At 33.0% G+C, this 18,835-nt stretch overlaps 2 protein-coding genes across 2 annotated transcripts; both read right to left on the reverse strand.

Moving 5' to 3' along the window:
* Positions 1-141: 141 nt before the first annotated feature.
* Positions 142-11,700, reverse strand: LOC107070854 (sodium-coupled monocarboxylate transporter 2). The gene is made up of 6 exons (XM_089174542.1): positions 9,233-11,700; positions 8,983-9,137; positions 8,747-8,887; positions 8,248-8,656; positions 7,657-8,150; positions 142-7,585 (listed from the first exon to the last, which is right to left on the reverse strand). The coding sequence occupies exons 1-6, from the start codon at positions 9,590-9,592 to the stop codon at positions 7,474-7,476; spliced, it is 1,671 nt and encodes a 556-aa protein (XP_089030668.1). The 5' UTR covers positions 9,593-11,700; the 3' UTR covers positions 142-7,473.
* Positions 11,701-12,555: 855 nt separating this feature from the next.
* LOC107070843 (protein APCDD1) lies at positions 12,556-18,589 on the reverse strand. The gene is made up of 5 exons (XM_015329380.2): positions 18,394-18,589; positions 17,323-17,464; positions 15,043-15,274; positions 14,566-14,955; positions 12,556-14,489 (listed from the first exon to the last, which is right to left on the reverse strand). Exons 1-5 carry the CDS (start codon positions 18,434-18,436, stop codon positions 13,569-13,571), a joined length of 1,728 nt encoding a protein of 575 aa, XP_015184866.1. The 5' UTR covers positions 18,437-18,589; the 3' UTR covers positions 12,556-13,568.
* Positions 18,590-18,835: the final 246 nt, after the last annotated feature.

An 18,835-nucleotide genomic window follows, 5' to 3' on the forward strand; every position in this document is an offset into this window, starting at 1 on the left:
GATATGCAGTAATTGGACAAAACATAAAATTTTTTTTTACGATACGAGGTTATTTTAAAAATAACATTAATTATAAAATGATGATCAAAGGTAATATATTTTGATTGGATTCACTTATATATATATATATACTCATGTATATTCATGTTAAATGGTTTTATTCATTTCTTCAAGTAGGATTACAAAAATAATCGAAGATGACCTAGGCATGTGTATTCATAATGGAATATATCAATTCTCAAATTGAATCCCATGCATTTGGATATAAATAACACTTTTTGTTAACTTTGGTCCTTAGTTAAATGTCTCTCTATGTGATATATATAGATATAGGGTGGACCATACAAATGGGAACACCTAAATATTTTCTTTTGTTTATAACCGTATATATATATATATTTTTTTTTTATATAATATTATTAAATGCAACGTGTACGTTGTTTTCAATTCCTAAGAAATAATCCATTGGACTACTGACAAATTGATGTGTACATCTTATGCACACACGATTGCACTTTAACATGTTTTTAACTTAAATGATAAGAATTTAATATTGCTAAGTATTTTCCACTAAGATGCGGATTCGTTGTATTCTCCTTCATACTCACATACATACGTACACGCATACATAACACGCATACATACGAATGATTTTACACAGATATAATAAAATGTTACACGCCCATTTTCTACGTTATTTTTCAAATGGAACAATCATCGATTTCGGATTGATTTATAAGTTCTTCTTGACATTATTAGCGACAAACCGGAAAATGTAAGTGTAAATCGATAATAATTGTATCTGCGATGTTCGTATTACTGTTTTTTCTTTCTTTTTTTTAAATATAAAAGTAAGGTATTTCATGTTGGTATTTTAATAATAAAGTATTGATCGATTTTCCATATTCGCGAGACGGCTACTAAACGATTGTGACAGCATTCCGCATCGACAATTATATTTCTTATTTAATTAATAACATCGTGTATAGGATCGTTGGCCCCCTGTATCGAATAATAAGCTTTATTTTACAATTTGTTTCTTTTTTTTTTTTTGTCTTTTTTTATTATTATTATTATTACTTTTTTTTGTCATTTGCAAATCAAACAACGGTTATATGAAAAATAAATTTTCTATCGTTTTAATAATCTTTCAAGGATAAAAGACTTAAGGGGACACGTCAACAAAAAAATCGATCTTTTTTTTTTCGATTTTCTGAAAGAATATTATTTCAAAAATATTTCTTCAAATTTTGGTAAAGATCCGCGCATTATTTACGAAACTGTAGCGCTCCAAGTAAGTTACCAAAACTTTAAACGTTCATTTCTCTTATTCGCGTTTTTAAAACGGTTGCCCTCGCTGCGTCCAGACCATTTATTTTACCAAATTTTGTACAGTAATACTAGATACACGTATCTAGGGAATGAACGAAAGGATTTTTCGAAAAATCCCCAATTTTTTTTTTTCTTCAAAAACTCGGCGATTTTTCTGCAAAAATGTCAATTTTTTTTCGCAAAAAGTCGACTATTTTGAGAAAAATTAAAAAATCAAAATTTCCTTTTGTTCATTCCCTGCGCCAACATCTCTACTAAAGGATAACACTCGGTTTTTTTGTTTATGATGAACCAATTTTTGCCAGTGAGGGCCACCGAAAATCACCTTTTTTTTTTTGGATTCTTAGAAAAGTGGCCACAGACAACACAATTTACAATATTTTTACACACAAAAAATTGTGAATATAGTTCAGATATATAACTTACACATACCAAAAATTTGTATTGATGTTAATAAAACTGGCTGCAAAAAAAATTCACAAACAAACCGCTTTTTTTTACACTCGAAGGTGACGTGTCCCCTTAAGGGACCATCTCAGTGCAACCGGCCCAAAAAAATGTCAATTTTCGTGATTTTTTTTCTGATGGATAGAAGGAGATGATCGGGATGTTTTTTTTCCCCGAATAAGACCACTCTTTAACAATACAAAAATATTTTGTTCATTCGTTTTTATTGATTTTTACTTATTGTTAATAATTAATTTGAAAAAGTGAGTAACAAAAATGGGGGCAATCGGTGTCAACGATTGTGATCGTAGTTTGCATCTCAAAGAAAAAAAATCAAATTGATTATTAATCTGTAGAGAAGCCGCTATGTTCCTATGGAGGTTTTTTTTTTTTTGAAATTTGACAAAATGGCGACGGTTTGAAGAAAAAGTACGAAATTTAGCCCCTGTTTTTCAACAGTTTTTCGAGTGAAAAAATAGGAAGAATTAAAATAAAATCTTCCATAGGGACATAAAGAATAAAGTAAAAAAAAATTCCGTAAAAATTTCAAGTCGATAGCTCGAAAACTCTCCCTCTGAGACGTGACACCGTTTGTAAAAAGGGCATTTTGAGAAAAACGCGTTTAAAGTTTAGCGCGTGTCAATTTACGCTCCAATCTCTTTTTCCAAAAAAGGTTGTAGCGACTGTAATAATTCGAATTGAAATTTGAAAATTTTACAGAACACGCACAACAATATGTACTTCAAGATGAGACCAGAAAAAAAATCGATTTTTTTTGAAATTTTACACTGAGATGGTCCCTTAATCACTCTTTGGATGATTGTCTCGATTTGATATTTTCTTTTCTTAGAGGCATCAACGTGTTAAAAAGGCTAAAAGGCAATTATTGGATTAGATTGTTTTCAAATAGAATTGAAATTGTTTTATTTCTTTATTTATTATCTAGATTAAATATTAGAATAATGGTGTCTTGAGCGAATGATTATTATTACTTTTAGGCGTCTAATACTATATGTAAAGTAACCCCTTCGTTAGTCCGTAATTAAGACGTTTCTTTCCATTTTTTTTTTTTTTTGTATGAATCTATAGATAAGATTTAATTATATCTGCGCGGGTACTTGTTAATTTCATCGGATTGTATTTTTAACACGTTCGTCTCCATGGCACCGTATGCTGGAGACGGGCATGCTTCTCCGGGGACCCCCCCCCTCCCCGTCACCGTATACGGTGACGCTTTTTTTTAGTTGAAGTTATGGTATTTTTAGTTGGAAAAACTTTTCACATTTAAAAACAAAATTGTTTTCGGTAAATAAAAGATAGTTTTATATTTTATTATTTTCGATAAATAAAAAATAGTTTTATATTTTATTATTTTCGATAAATAAACAATAGTTTTATATTTTATTATTTTCGGTAAATGGACAATATTTTTATATTTTATTATTTTTCGGTAAATAAACGATATTTTTATATTTTATAATAATTTTCGGTAAATTAACGATATTTTTATATTTTATAATAATTTTCGGTAAATTAACGATATTTTTATATTTTATTATTTTCGATAAATAAACGAAATTTTTATATTTTATTATTTTCGGTAAATAAACGAAATGTTTATATTTTATTATTTTCGGTAAATAAACGAAATGTTTATATTTTATTATTTTCGATAAATAAACGATAGTTTTATATTTTATTATTTTCGGTAAATAAACGATATTTTTATATTTTATTATTTTCGATAAATAAACGATAGTTTTATATTTTATTATTTTCGGCAAATGAACAATATTTTTATATTTTATTATTTTCGATAAATAAACGATAGTTTTATATTTTATAATAATTTTCGGTAAATTAACGATATTTTTATATTTTATTATTTTTGGTAAATAAACGATATTTTTATATTTTATTATTTTCGGTAAATAAACGATAGTTTTATATTTTATTATTTTCGGTAAATAAACGATATTTTTATATTTTATTATTTTTGGTAAATAAACGATATTTTTATATTTTATAATAATTTTCGGTAAATTAACGATATTTTTATATTTTATTATTTTCGATAAATGAACGATATTTTAATATCTTATTATTTTCGATAAATAAACGATATTTTTATATTTTATTATTTTTGGTAAATAAACGATATTTTTATATTTTATTATTTTAATATACCTTCTTACATTCTGACCGTCAATTACGCGTGCGAAACTTTCTGATTTTAAACATTTTTAATTACAGATCATGAATGAATGTACAATGAACTCACTCTGCTACGAGTATGTAACTTATAAGCAGAATAAACGAATTGAATTGAATTGATATTTTATTATTTTTGGTAAACAAACGATATTTTTATATTTTATTATTTTCGATAAATAAACGATATTATTATATTTGATTATTTTTGGTAAATAAAATATAATAATATAATATAACCATAATACTCAGGCTGCATTGTTTATATTTTTACTTATTGCTTCTTTACGTTACGTAGGCGCACCGACAATCGAATTTTGGGCCTGGTGAGAAACTCAACCGAAACGGGCTGGGCGACGAACGTGTTAAAGGATATGTGAGGAAAACGTATCACCGGACTTTCTAACATAAGTACATATATATATATATATACATATACAATATACATGTATACATACATATATACTAGCAACTAATACAAAGTGTGTAAGGGATCAAAGTTTCGCCTGGAAAGTTACCTTGCCGTTCCGTATCTCGTTAAAAGTTATCGCATATATAATCTTATCTGTATACTACTATAACTAATAATAAGCTCAAGATGTCAGACGTTACTCAACAACAACGTTCACATTTGTAAATCTAATTTCAATCATTTCGTCTTGCCAATGACCAATCTCCTTTGAATACCTTAGATTTGCTAATAATGGTTCGTTTTTTTTGTTCCAACTATGGCTTCTTGGAAAATCTTCTTTAATACCTCGTTAGGTCACCAAAGCTAAATTAACTTTGATATACAAATATATATATATATATATATATATATATATATATATGTGTCGTAACGTAAGAAGAGGCATATATATTTCAAACGAATGATTTGTTAAGTATCTTTCTAAAAACTATTTAGAGAGAACATAGCAACTTGAATGTTACTCGATTATTATTAGTAAAATCAGTTAAATCCAAATTTTACCGTTTCTTCCATTATGGTATAGAATTTCTTCAGATGTATCTTGCACCTAAAATTCTAATTCGTAAACGATAATACTCGGCAAATATTTGACATCATAATATGACAGTTTTGGAATCGTCACGTACGTTTAGTCTCTTTCCTCAATTTTTGTTTCTTTCGTTGCTCCTGTAACATAGCACAAATTGCAGCATTCTCACGATGAAGGGCAACCAGTTGCTTTAGTCGATTTCTTGCTATTTCAGTTTCCATCGCCATACCATCGAATCCAGCATTGAGTTTGTCTATCGTTCCGCTTATGTTTGCAATAATATCAAGTAACAATGCATCCTTATCCTTTTTACGAGTTTCCAAACCGTATCTCTTGCTCGTCAATAAGGCCACCAGAGCAATCATTAACAATATGGACGATCCAAGAAGACTTTTGTGCGGCAACGACATCATTTCCATGAAGACATAACTGTCGTAAGATTTCTTGATTTCTGTCGTCTCATCGTTGAATCAACTTCTAATATTATCCACATATTTTAGGTAGGTATAGTTTAAAGGAAGGAAGGGTAGGAATTAATCGATCGATCGATCGATTGATGATCGAGATAAATCAATCTGAATTTCTTGCTCGTTTATCGAACATTAGGAAGGAAGGAAGGAAGGAAGGAAGGAAGGAAAAAAAGTATTTGTCGACATTAAGATCACGGATAGTTCGCTTCACGTTTCTTCTTGTTTTCTCGATTTTTTCTAATCGAGGATTACAAAAATAGCTGGAACACATTTAATCGAGAATTGTCGAAAAGTATTCGCACGATGAAATCAGAGCCGCCGAGAGAAATCGTCGTTTTTGAACTGTGGCGTGGTGTCGTCAAAATTGTTCGAAAACGTTTCCGTTCTTTTTCCGGCACGAGCCCGCCCCTACGTTTTTATCTATTATTAAAAGCAAGACGGCCGTCTAACGTAAGTACATATTCCACCTCCTGAATCGTCCTTCGGTTAATCTTATTTCTGGAATTCGTTCCGTCAAATTCGTACATTTTTCATTCCGTAAAATCATTTTCGCGCTTTCCCTCGTAGCAGCATTATTATTATTATTATTATTATATCTCGAGCTACGAACGTCAAGTCGAAGAAATGCATGTCGTTTCGTCATATCGAATTTAATATTATTTTTGTATTATTCAAAATAATCATCGAATTGTCCAACAAATAACGCGCATTTTCTTATTCCTTATTTACAATGAACTAATCCGATGGAAATTTTCATCACAATCTGATGATCTTTGAATTTCTTTGTCTCTCCCTCTCTCCCTCTCTCTCTCTCTCTCTTTGTGGGTGACTTACACGACACTTTAATTGTACAAAAAAAATTACTATACTACACACTGACTTCTCCTGACGAGTATTTAAAGTCCTGGCGAACTATAATAAGACATTGCAGTCAATCGAGAGAAAGGAAACGGAATAACGAACGAAGATTAACAAACGCTCGTCAGAGAGAAAGTTTTAACCGAAGTATTGCAAAGCAGAGTCTTAAGCGGATTTTATGCAATGCATCGTTTCGCCCGCGTACTTGTTGATCGTGTCACGGCAAAGCCGAGACTCCGGGACTCCGTTCGAGATTCAGTTCGAAACTACGTTCGAGACAAGAACGGCTGGCGCTTGCTCCACGTGTAGGCGCGGTCGTTTTACCCTCGACGACGACCGGCCACTTCCGAGCAGTCGCGATGAACATTTTCCAGGGCTGTATCATAACGTTTCGATCATTCTCCCCCTCCCTCTCATCTTATTTTAAACTTCTTTTCCCATATTAATTTATTATCATTGAGGTCAGTCAAATCGTGCCAAGGCAAGTATCGAAATATCAAATCAAACCAATTTCTCATTATTTTCAACATTATTTCATGATCGTTATTATTTACTTCATTGTTCAGCCCTGTCATCGTTGTCGTTGTTGTTGTTGTTTTTGTTATCAACGTCGTTGCCATCGTAGTCGTCGACTTCATCGATGTCATCAGTGTCGTTGTCCGTTTATTCAAACTCGTTGAATCGATTGATCAGCAATGGGATTCCTTGTTTTTTTTTGTCTTCAAGTAAAATAGAATAAATAAGATACTCTTCCTTCTTTTTTCTTATTTTTTAAAAGGAGTAACAAATTGTTGATGATGACGAGAACGGATCCGAATGCAGTCTGACGATAAACGAACACTCTTCTAATAAGGATTCACCGCGACAGGCTGTTTGAAACGGTACTGCGTAGCCGAAAATAGCCGGGATTCGTCGATGCGTGCCGAGAACGGCAAAGTCAGTAGGCGCTTGCGCTTACAAATCGATAAAGAAGCTGCGTGTAACTTTCGTTTGTGGTCCAGGTCCAGTCAGGATCAACCTTCGATTCTTTACCTTGTTCACGTATTTTCACATTAAAGTTTTGCATATAATTTATATCAAATATTTGTCCTTGATAATATGATAAGACACGTATAATACTTTATCCTTAGCTACGTTTATCCTATATCCTTTTTTTACTCGTTAAACTTCATCGTTGTTTGACGATGATCAATGTCCTTGCTCAATTCTAATTCTTCTTGCGTTGGTTTCAATGATACTTGCACGTATTCTTTACGCGGTAGAAATCTACACCAAGGAATAATATTAAAATGATATCGATACTAACAAGAAGAATTATTGTATAGAAATTTGTTTACCTTCTCATTATTGGAGAAATGTGATCGGGATCTACTTGAGTTAGATCAACCTTACCAAACGCATAACTTCCAATAATACCGAATACTACGGCCAGCATAGCACCTATCAAGGTAAAATACAGAAAGGATATCTTGAATATACCAATTGGTTCTTCTTCTAATGTCAATGGTCTTCGTGTAGTAATTTCTGTTTCGTTTAACGGATATGGGCATTCCTCTATCGACACTGGTAATGGAATTTTACGAATTTGTCCATTTGTCATGTACCATTCGGATCCACCGGCTAAGAAAAACATTATAATCAAAGACACGGAACCACCTAAAAGGGCTCCTTGAGCATTGGACAATGGGACCAACATTCCTAGTAGAAACAAACCGAGTAAAGGGCCATCGGTTACGCTGCGCATACTAACGGATATTTGAAAAACTGGCCCAAGTTGTTCGACGACGAACACTAATCCAACCGAAATTCCTCCTATGATAAGTACGATTATCTATTGAGGAAGAAAAAAGACAAAAGAACAAGAAAATAAAACATATTTCGAAGTTTAATCAGAGTTAGTCAATATTTGTAACGCGACATAATCGAACCTTCATAGTCGTAGCTGCTCGAGCTTCTTTGTTTGGTCCGTTTGGTATCCATGGATCGATAAAATCTTTATAAATTGTGCCGGACATAGTATTCAAGCTTGCACTCATTGTAGCAAGAGCTGCACTTACAAGACCAGCTAAAAACAAACCTGGCAATCCTGGTACATTTCCAGCCACGTCCATCACGTAATAAGGTAGAATTTGATCGGCCCTTTGTATTCTCTTCGAAGTAACATATGTTAATGAAAATATAATGTGGAATATTATGAATTTAATTAAATATAAACAATTATCTCTTACCTTGGAAAGCAAAGGATCGCAATTAAAATATTTAGCGTATATGATTAATCCTGTGAAAACGGAAACTATCTTTACGAGAATCAAACCTATAGCTGTCATGCCTAGTGCTCTGTGATCAATGAACAGAACATTTTGTGGTTATTTAAAAAAGTAAACAAATATTTTTAAATTTCATTAGATACACGAATTCGAATCTTACCGCTTAGCATCCGTTTCTTTTGGTACCGAAAGACACCTTTGAATAACTCCTTGATGTACACCAAGATGTACGAGCCATGTTATTGTCATTCCTATAGTCATTGCCCAAAATGTATTTCTAGTGTAAGGGTTGATATCCATACTGAACAAAAAAAAAATACAAATTTCGTATAGAACAATGTTAGAAATAAAAAATGTAATACATGTGATTTAAACAAAAATTATTTTGTAACTTACTTGAAGAATACTAAACGATTACCCATTTCGGATCGGTTCCATACTTCCGATATTCCACCAACCGAATTAATACCTAAGAAGAGAATAGTGAACAAACCTCCGACTGTAACAGTAAATTGTATTGTATCCGTCCACACAACTGCTTTTAATCCTCCCTAAAAAGAATTGATTGATCAAATTTAAGTAATATTTGTTTTTTTCTTTCTTAATTTATTTAATTACGTTTTATTAAATTTTAATATTTACTTACAATGCTTGTATAAAGGATACAAACAGCGCAAAGGATCGGTGTGATTGTATGTAAACTAAAATTAGTTACTTGAGAGAATGCCAATGCTGGTACGTAAATTACAATGGGAATATACATGATATAAGAAATAAGAAATAAAAATGAGCAAAGTAATCTAACTGATCTGCTAAATCGGATTTCTAAATATTCAAAGGTACTGGTCAGTTGTAACTTGTAAAAAACCGGAAGAAATATGTAAGCACTTATTGAACACGAAAGAAACGATGTGAAAACGCATGCTGCGTATTGAGATCCATATTGATAAACTTCCGATGGTACTCCCAATAACGTGATTCCTGATACATGGCTGAAAATAATCATGTAAAATATAATCTAGAATATATTAGATTAGGAAATATGTAAAGTGAGTCGGGGGAATATGCCAGTGCAGGAAATATGCCACTTAGCTATATCTCTTATAATTATAAGTAGATTAGGGGTGCCCCGCTACGCGTAGCTGTGGCTCACAATCAGTCCGATACACGCATATTTAAGTCAACGAATTAGAGACCCTGTAGGAGGGACGCGCCATACATATTGCTGGGGTTGCTATTAGCTGCAAATTTTGGGGGACAGCTTCCGATGCAACGCGCAGCCATGTTTATCTTTAGTATGTATAAATAACGGCTGTGGTTAGTTATGAAGATATAATATCCAGGAATCCTAGCTGATTTATTAATATTGCAAATTAAAAACAAATTGTACGAATGTTTAAAATAATTGTAAATATAATATATATGTGGCGGTGCGCGCTCAGCAGCGCCGCGGTCGTCCGAGACTGGCACCGCGCCGGGGACCCGATCTCCCCGGGCCGAAGTTTTCCGAACGACGAAGAGTTCGGATCCGACTTAGAAAGCGACTAGACGAAAGAAATTGATTGACTGTAAAAAGAAACAATAAAGACTTATACCTGACCTGGCATACGCTCTGTTGGAGACCTCACCTCATCCTCTCCAAATATATATATAGTAGATAATTGAATTTATCAAAATTGTATAAATTCCTACAAGTTGTTTTGAAATTTCTAAATACTGTAATGCCTTTTATCAAATCAAACTTAATTCAATCTTTCTTTTTGAATTGATAATAATAATATGGTTCATTTTTTTGTCTGTATTTGATGCAATTCATTATTTCATAATTTTTTCAAACCAATTCACCACTCTACCCCCTACACTATTCACTATTACTGTATACAACTTTTATACTATTTAAAATGTTTGATTCATTCGCACGCAATCACGTGACTACATAAGTTCCTGTCCCCCAAAATTCTTTGGCGCGTCCCTCCTACAGGGTCTCTAAACGAATTACCTCATACCGCCATCTGTTGGAATCTTATCGAACTAACAGAGATAATCATGACTCTTTGTTAATAAACAAATAATATTGCGATTACAAATTGAGATTATAAACTATCCTATCTTTCAAGTTGGATGAAACTGCATACAGTGTGCAAAATTTGATTAAAATCGGTTCAGTAGTTTACGAGTCCATTGCGGACAAACAACGTGACACGTAATTTATATATATTAAGATATCGATAGGAACAAGATTGAGGTGTTTATTATATACAGCTGACCATACTTTACTGAGTAAATACTACAGTATACCGACGTAGTTTTCAGTTGCTTTCTAGATACAGTTGAATTAATTTGCTGAGAATCTACAATTTTCTGTAACTTCAATGTTTATTTTCTATCATATTCATACATTTTTCTTAAAACGAGTTTTTGTATATTGTGTAGAATTAATAATATTTCATAACGGCACTGATTTTAAAACATAACAAGTAAGATTTGTTCTTTTTTTTTTACTTTAACATTTTTTTTGTGCATTCGGGGCAAAATTTCACAAAATGAGTTGGGGTTAATATGCCAGTGGAGACTTTTGTCCCGTGTGCCACATAAGTTTTGATAGTAAGAAAGGACCGAAATGCGATTGGGTGCAATGTGGCAAATGTGAAAAATGGATGCACGAAACTTGTTGTGTAAGTGAAACTTGTCCTTTATGTAAATCATAAAATTTGTCAAATTTATTATTGTTATCTAGTTTTGTTGAAGCTATTTATTATAATTATTAATGTAGTTAATTGAAGTTATATTTGTTATACTGTAAAAGTATTAAATTACGAGTTATTTGTGATATTTATATGAAATGAAGTTCTTTTTTGAGTAAGTGGCATATTACCCCTACATGTGGGGAATATGCCACTTTCAATAAGCACTAATTTATTCTTATTAATTAATAAATAAATAAATATATAGACATATAATAAATAGAGGCAATGTTTATTAAATCCATGTATTTAAGTTTCATTAAATTTATTAATTTACTTTTTAGATTGATTTTTTCCTTAACTGTGTCATATTCCCCCGACTTACCTTAATAAGAGACATTAAGTACACATTAATTAACCGATCGTCCGAATTTCGACGAAAGATAACGAAAGATCGTTCTCAGATAAGGAAAAATAAATATTTTTCTATCTACTGTCAACCTTGGATTCTACAAATAGTCATTTAACTGATAAAAGATTGTAAATTATAAAAAAAAAGGACGAGGCCTCGTCAAACTATGATATTCAAATATGAGAAACGTCAGAAGATGAAATAACGTGTATTAACATTCCTTTCATATTCTATGATTAAACATGATTATAACAGAGAACATTGTGTTCCTTTTTCTAAGAACGTGCTTGTTCGTATCGAAGCATATAAATGTATCGTATATTTAGTATTCCCATAGGTATTCTATGGGATCGTTCTTCGCATAAGTAATGAATCACTTACCTGGCAATTATGCTCATTGCTATTGGGAAAAATCCCATTCTCTTTCCACCCAATAAATATTCCGTAGTTGTGTCTTGTTTACTAAAAAATCCGAAATAAAATCCTATGAGAACACTGACCATTAATATCGTCCCAAATAAAGTATAATCGGTCCAGCCAAATGTGAAACGATTCAAAATTTCCGAATTGAGAATTGTTGATTCGTTGTTAGACATTTTTATTTCGAATTTTAGTCAAGTCGAGACACCTCAAAAGATAAGTGGTTTGATAGGTAAGGTATGATTTACACGTACTTACGTACGTATGCGTTATTGCAATTTATCTGAAATTACAAAATGTTGTCTAAGGGATGTTGACATTTTTATGATTTTACTTTTATCATCATATTTACTGTATAAGACAAATACTTTTCTTACCTTTTCAAGTCTATTTTCACTTTTCGAAATTTTTATTTAATATTCGATGCACACATAATAATGCAATAGGTCATAATAATTCTCAAATTATTAATTTTATTCACACGAGTAATGTATAATGTAACAGATATGCATCTCCACACATACACACACACACACACACACTCAAATATAATTCTTATAGATCTCAGATATTACAAGGAAGAGACAAATACGAATGGAATAGTTGATTCCTGCGTTCTACTTGTAGGAATACTAAAATCATAAAGTAAAAACACATGGTATGATAGCTCGAATGATTTCATTTACGGTTGTAATTTATAACGGGTAGATAAGAAATAATACGTATATTTGATGAAAAATATTTCAAAATCTGTAAAAGAACGCTGTCAGATTTATTTCATTTTATTGTTGGCGTTAGTATTGTTCTTACTTGAAGATAATCAAGATAATAGACTATTCAACTATATATATTTATATATAAAACTATAATTTATAATATAACTACTTTCTTGTACAAAAAATATAATAATATCATATATATATATATATACAAATGTACAAAATTCGTAAATCAATTTCGATTAGTCAGACTTTTTACATGGCAAGGTTAAAAGGATTGTACTTAAAATCATTGTATGATATCGTTCGTCCATCAAACCTTTCATATTTTATAAATATTTTTCAATATTTCTTTTTTTTTAATCTTCATCTTAACAAACGTAAATGATAGTAAATGATTTTTTTTTCAAATACACGTGTACTATATTTACATATTCGTATCGATAGGTACGACTAACATTTCATTTGACAAACATTGCAAACTATACGATTAGATTATAAATGCAAATTTAAGATTTATATGGTTTTCTCATGGATGCCATTTGTCAGAACTGGATCAAATTGAAATGGGACCACACAGGAAGCACTAGCTTTCAAATAAAAAAAAAAAAATTCATCAAAATCGGTTAACTCAGTCGAAAGTTTTGAAGTAACAAACGTAAAAAGAAATTCAGTCGAATTGAGAACCTCCTCCATTTTTGAAGTTAATTGAAGTTAATAATAAAATACTGTCCTTAAGAAAAAGATTTAACTTATTCGGAAAAAATAATGAACACAAAGAAACATAATTATAATCATTTCGAGAGATGTCTGATTGGATGATACTGCCAAAGATGAGAGCCCATATTTAAGTCCTAAACTTTTTCGAAGATATATTCTAAGTTTGGGATTACGTGAATTAGTTTGTCCGCATTGACGAAGTGGCATATCCCAAATATCGTCATCTTTCAGACCTAATCGTAAGATGTATTGACCCGACCAACTAACTCCAACTTTAGCTCTTAATCGAAGGGTCGATGGTGCTTCTATGGCCAGAGGAACGCAATTATTAGGCCATAGGGTAAGTGGTTTGCCTGGCTCTTTGCCAGCACATCGATCAACTATTAACGTATCTCCTGGGATGAGAAGACTCTCGGCTACGTGAAGATCCAATTCCGTGGTTCCACAGGGTGTGCTTGGGGATGTCTCTGCACTTGTTGCAATTGCTTCGTGTTTTTGATTACCCTTGAGCATTGCAGCAAATGATTCAACCATCGAAGGACGAGCGTTTCGAAAAAGATGACGATAAGCGTCGTTCATACTTCTTCTTGATCTAGACATTAATTTGTCTGTTAAGGAATTCCAAGATGATTGGTATAGTTTTGTATTATCCGTGTTGTCGCGTTTATATCCTCCAGCACGTTGCAAGTAACTTCCTGCTGCAGTGATCGAGTAAGAAAATATGGTACATCGTGGATTCAAGTAATAATCCCAACGACCAGTCCACAGTTTATCACCGGAATATATTTTCATGTGACGTCGAGACCATAAACCGTTTTTGACACTTTCACATTGGGAACTTATCCATGAACCACCGAGTAATGCTGGAAGTGGTGCTAACTCGTGTAACAGTGGTGGATTGTATTCCGTTCCTCGAGATATACTACCGCATATTGGACAATCGCTAGTCTACAATTTGTTAATTAAATAGAAAAAGTGTGTATCAATTTACATCGTTTATCAAAAACAGTATCTAAACACTTACGGTATCCATACGAATTAACATGGTGGATTGTAATGACGTAGGTTGATGAATCCATCGAGATTGTACGTTTGGTGGTACATTGGCAAGCGCCAATTCGACTTTTGATTTATAAATCGAACTAGGTACGATGTATCTCTGATCGAGTGCCCTTTTTTGTACTCTCAGTATACTCAATTCGTCGAATTCGATTCCAAGTTTTTCCAAACAGTCAATCCCTTTTTCTTTTTTCGATGAAGGATAATTTTGAAGAGAATTATATCTTGGACTGTACCACGATGGAGATTCAAATTGACGATGAAACCGTTCGAAAATTGGTTGTGCCACGTAAGGACGCCATTTTGGTTGGAAACTACAAGTGACGTTTAATCTATGTCCAAATTTATTGGCGATCTACGTAAAACGTCAAGAATAATAATAGGAAAGGTTGATAAGTTATAAACAAATATAATAATAATAATAATAAATTATTTATAATACCTGACGATTCAATGGTACTATGTGAACCATGTCTATGTGAAATTTGGTTTCAGTTGCACCAGGTATTACTGTTGACGGTAAACCCAATTGAATGGATCCTCGTCCAACTACAGTGTGAGTTGGTATGCTACAGGATTCTTCGGCATAATGATAGCGTAGTAATAAAAATGTTCCGTTTTCGAAAAATGTGTACTTTCGAATGATATATTCTGGGCCAGCTCGTACTTCACATCTAAAAGAAACAAATTTGTTAATTGAAAGTACATTTTTTATATAGAATATTATTATTATTATTAACTGGCATTAGGAACTCGAAAGTTCATTGCTGCAAATACCAAATCCCGGGGCCATTGTCCCCGATCCTTCCATTCGCGGTCTTCGTATCCTATTTTTTTCAGGTCCCTTCTAATATTATCCTCCCATCTACGTCTCGGTCTACCTAGTGGTCTTTTCCCGTTTGGTATATACCGACCAATATTTTGTGAGCCGTTCGATCCACCCCCATGCGCACCACGTGACCAGCCCATATTAATCGGCGTGATTTTACGACGTTGATAATGTCCGGTTTGTTGTACAATCGATGCACTTCAACGTTATGGAGTTTTCTCCATTATGGCCGTTTCCTCATCGCGTTTTGCACCGAACATTTTACGAAACAACTTTATTTTCTAAACCCTAAATTTCTTTTGGGCCCGTAACGCAAGTGACACCACGTTTCGCTACCATAAAGGACTACCGGCAGGATGATTGTCCTGTATATCCTGATTTTTAATCGCCTAGACCTAATCGAATAGAAACATGAATTGCCTAGATTGATTCTTTTCTTAACACGTCCACGCCGGCGCGTACCACCGGTGGCCCGCACTTGACTGTCCCATCGGGCGGCGCGTACCACCGGTGGTCCACCTTGGTCCAGGTTTGAACAAGCAAAAATCACGCGCCGCCAGATGAAGCGCCCCTTAGATTCGAGTGCCGCCCTACAGCGCAGACATTGAAAATCGGTACCGGCGTCAACGTGTTAAGTTCTTCGTTAATTTCGTTCGTCTGGTTTATGATCGATCCTAAATACCTAAAGTTGCTGATCCGCTCAAAAGTTTTATCCCGGACGACCAAAGTTCCAGTACTAGGCCTATTCTGAGCTCTATCGGTTACCATGTATTTGGTTTTTTTTTTAATTAATGCCTGTTAATTGTCCCCTAACAAAGAAATATCGTCCGCGTATGTCAACAATTGTGTTGTCCCGTTCAACTGTAGACCATCTTTACTGATATACAATATAAATTGGTTTAAACATTAATATTAATAAATTATTTATATGGAGGGTAGAGGTAAGGAGTAACATCTCTGTACATGAAAAGTTTCCATCGAAATGTATGCAATAGGGTGGCGCCACAGGTCACAGAGTGTCAATTTTAAAGGAAGCGCCAAATATTATTAGAATAGGATTGAGAAATAAACAAGAAAAGGGTCGAGATGATCGTTACCTCCACATGAATGTCTCATGACAGACAAAAATGTCTTAAATATAAAAGACATAAATATTCAATAGAAAATAGAACGAATTTTTCCAAAAATTGTAATATAATGATCATAAAAGTACAATAACCTCCAAAGGGTTATCTTGCGATTATCTTGCGATAAAGTTGCCAATAATATTACATTCTTTAACTCGGCATACTTCAATTCGTTTACAATTGCTACATTCATATCATACCAAGTATCTACACCAGCATCATTCTGGAAGGTTTTTAAACTGTTATTGACAGAAAACGCTGGACACTTTTTCCCATTTTCTCCCATAAGAAATTTTACACCTTACTTCTACCCTCCATAATAAGAAGAAAGAATCATATGTTATACTCGGCATACTTCAATTCGTTCACAATTGCTACATTCATACCATATCAAGTGTCTACACCAGCATCATTCTGGAAGGTTTTTGAACTGTTATTGACAGAAAATGCTGGACACTTTCTCACATTTTTTTCCATAAGAGATTTTACTCCTTACCTCTACCCTCTATAATAAGAAGAAAGAATCTTATGTTATACTCGGCATACTTCAATTCGTTCACAATTGCTACATTCATACCATACAGCAGATTTGACGCTGCTTCTTATCTAGATGGCACTTTGATCGAAATTATATTAAGTGGTCAAATTTGACGTTCAAAGCTAGCGTCAAGCGTCAGCATGAAATCGCACCTTAAGAGATTTCACTCTTTACCTCTACCCTCCATAATTATTTATTAAAAAAAGAAAAAAACAAAATTAAACTCACTCTTGAGATGACCATGTGTAATGCAGCCTAGTTAGACTATCATCTTCAACAATAGCTCGATCATCTCTAATGACTTCCCTGATTGCTGTCTCACATTGATCTTCATTGCTTTCCGATCTCCAATTAATCGCACAAGAAATACCTGAAATAAAAGTATCAATAATAATAAAAATAATATAACGAAATAGTCAAATAATTAAATGCGCTTTTAATAATAGGGACAGGTGTGAGGTTGCGTTTGTCGAACGTTCGATTATCAACTGCGTCTATATATATACATATATATGGATGTCTCAGGAATAAAGTGTGTATAACGTGGAAAAATAAATTCCCATAAATCTACCTGGATACAATTCAGACGTAACTAAGACGTGAACCTTCATAAATATATGGGTGAGAAACTAGTGTCAGATCTTTATGCCAGCTGGAAAAGATTTCCTTTTCAATAATATTTCTTTTTTCATCTCTACGGTTCGGATCTATTGTGTCGTATAATATAAGAAAGAGAGAGAGAGAGAGAGAGGGAGAAAGAAAGAAAAAAAAAGAAAAAGAGCTATCATTTCTCAACATGACAACCAATACCAATATTTCCTACAAGTTTATAGCATTGTAAAGGATTAATAACGAGTTAATGAGAAAAGTTGTCTTGTGAGGTGTTTAACATTCGATGGTTTTTGCTTTTCCCTCGATATTTGTCTTCAGTGACTATTCCTTTTCATTGTTATCGTTTCAATTGGTATTCCAGTCAAATCGAATCTTGACTCGACAATAATCACGTCGACGCGGCGGATACGATGCGTGCAGTTATGCGTTGTCTTAGCTTTTTGTATATGTTGTTATTCTTACCGTAGACGCTTTACAAGATCTCACCGAATACTTATGTACTTTATTCCCAGAAAATTCACTACGTATCTCTCGACGTGAGATATTATAAGAACGATTAGCGAAGAACTTTTATCATGTTTTTTTTTTCTCAGAAAAAGTTAAATGAGCTAAAAATAATTGTGACTAATTGGCCCAACAGATGAATGATTAATTGAGGGTTACAAAAAAAGAGACACGAGTACGTACCAAAGATTGCTAGTAGATTAAGGAGCTTAATTATCCATGACATCCTTGCATGAGTGTATAATATGTATGTGTGTATTTTTTCTATATATATATAGAGAGAGAGAACGTTATAAAATATAACTATTGTAATAAAATATTGAATTATATTTAATAACTTGGAAAACGATTTTCACTTATTAACCGCGAAACTTACACTATTCGAACTTTTCAGAGAATACTACTCTCTCTGGACGACCTACCCTAAGATTATATAGCCTCGTCCCCACTCTCTTATTCTTTCTTTCTCTTTCCCTTCGTGATCCTGCGGTGATCTGGGCCCAAGGAAGATTTCTATAAGTAAAAATTTCCTTTTCGATTGAAGGCCCGTTCTTAGCGCGAGTCCTGCTACGTGACATTATTCAATTTCTTAGATATATGCTTGTAGATGTTATTTGACAACTGT

The sequence above is a fragment of the Polistes dominula genome, unplaced genomic scaffold (genome assembly GCF_049000335.1).
Source record: "Polistes dominula isolate Pdom_NZ unplaced genomic scaffold, Pdom_raw_medaka contig_68, whole genome shotgun sequence".
Classification (NCBI taxonomy): Eukaryota; Metazoa; Arthropoda; class Insecta; order Hymenoptera; family Vespidae; genus Polistes; species Polistes dominula.

Bases quoted from the DNA above. Each gene is read 5' to 3' on its own strand.
- LOC107070854 (XM_089174542.1), bottom strand. From the start codon at position 9,592: ATGATTATTTTCAGCCATGTATCAGGAATCACGTTATTGGGAGTACCA. The intron at 8,888-8,982 runs GTAAGTTACAAA...TTTTTTGTTCAG, and splicing joins AATCGTTTAGTATTCTTCAA to TATGGATATCAACCCTTACA. The intron at 8,151-8,247 runs GTTCGATTATGT...CTTCCTCAATAG, and splicing joins GAGCAGCTACGACTATGAAG to ATAATCGTACTTATCATAGG.
- LOC107070843 (XM_015329380.2), bottom strand. From the start codon at position 18,436: ATGTCATGGATAATTAAGCTCCTTAATCTACTAGCAATCTTTG. The intron at 17,465-18,393 runs GTACGTACTCGT...CTTTTATTTCAG, and splicing joins TAATCTACTAGCAATCTTTG to GTATTTCTTGTGCGATTAAT. The intron at 15,275-17,322 runs GTGAGTTTAATT...TGTTTCTTTTAG, and splicing joins TACACATGGTCATCTCAAGA to ATGTGAAGTACGAGCTGGCC.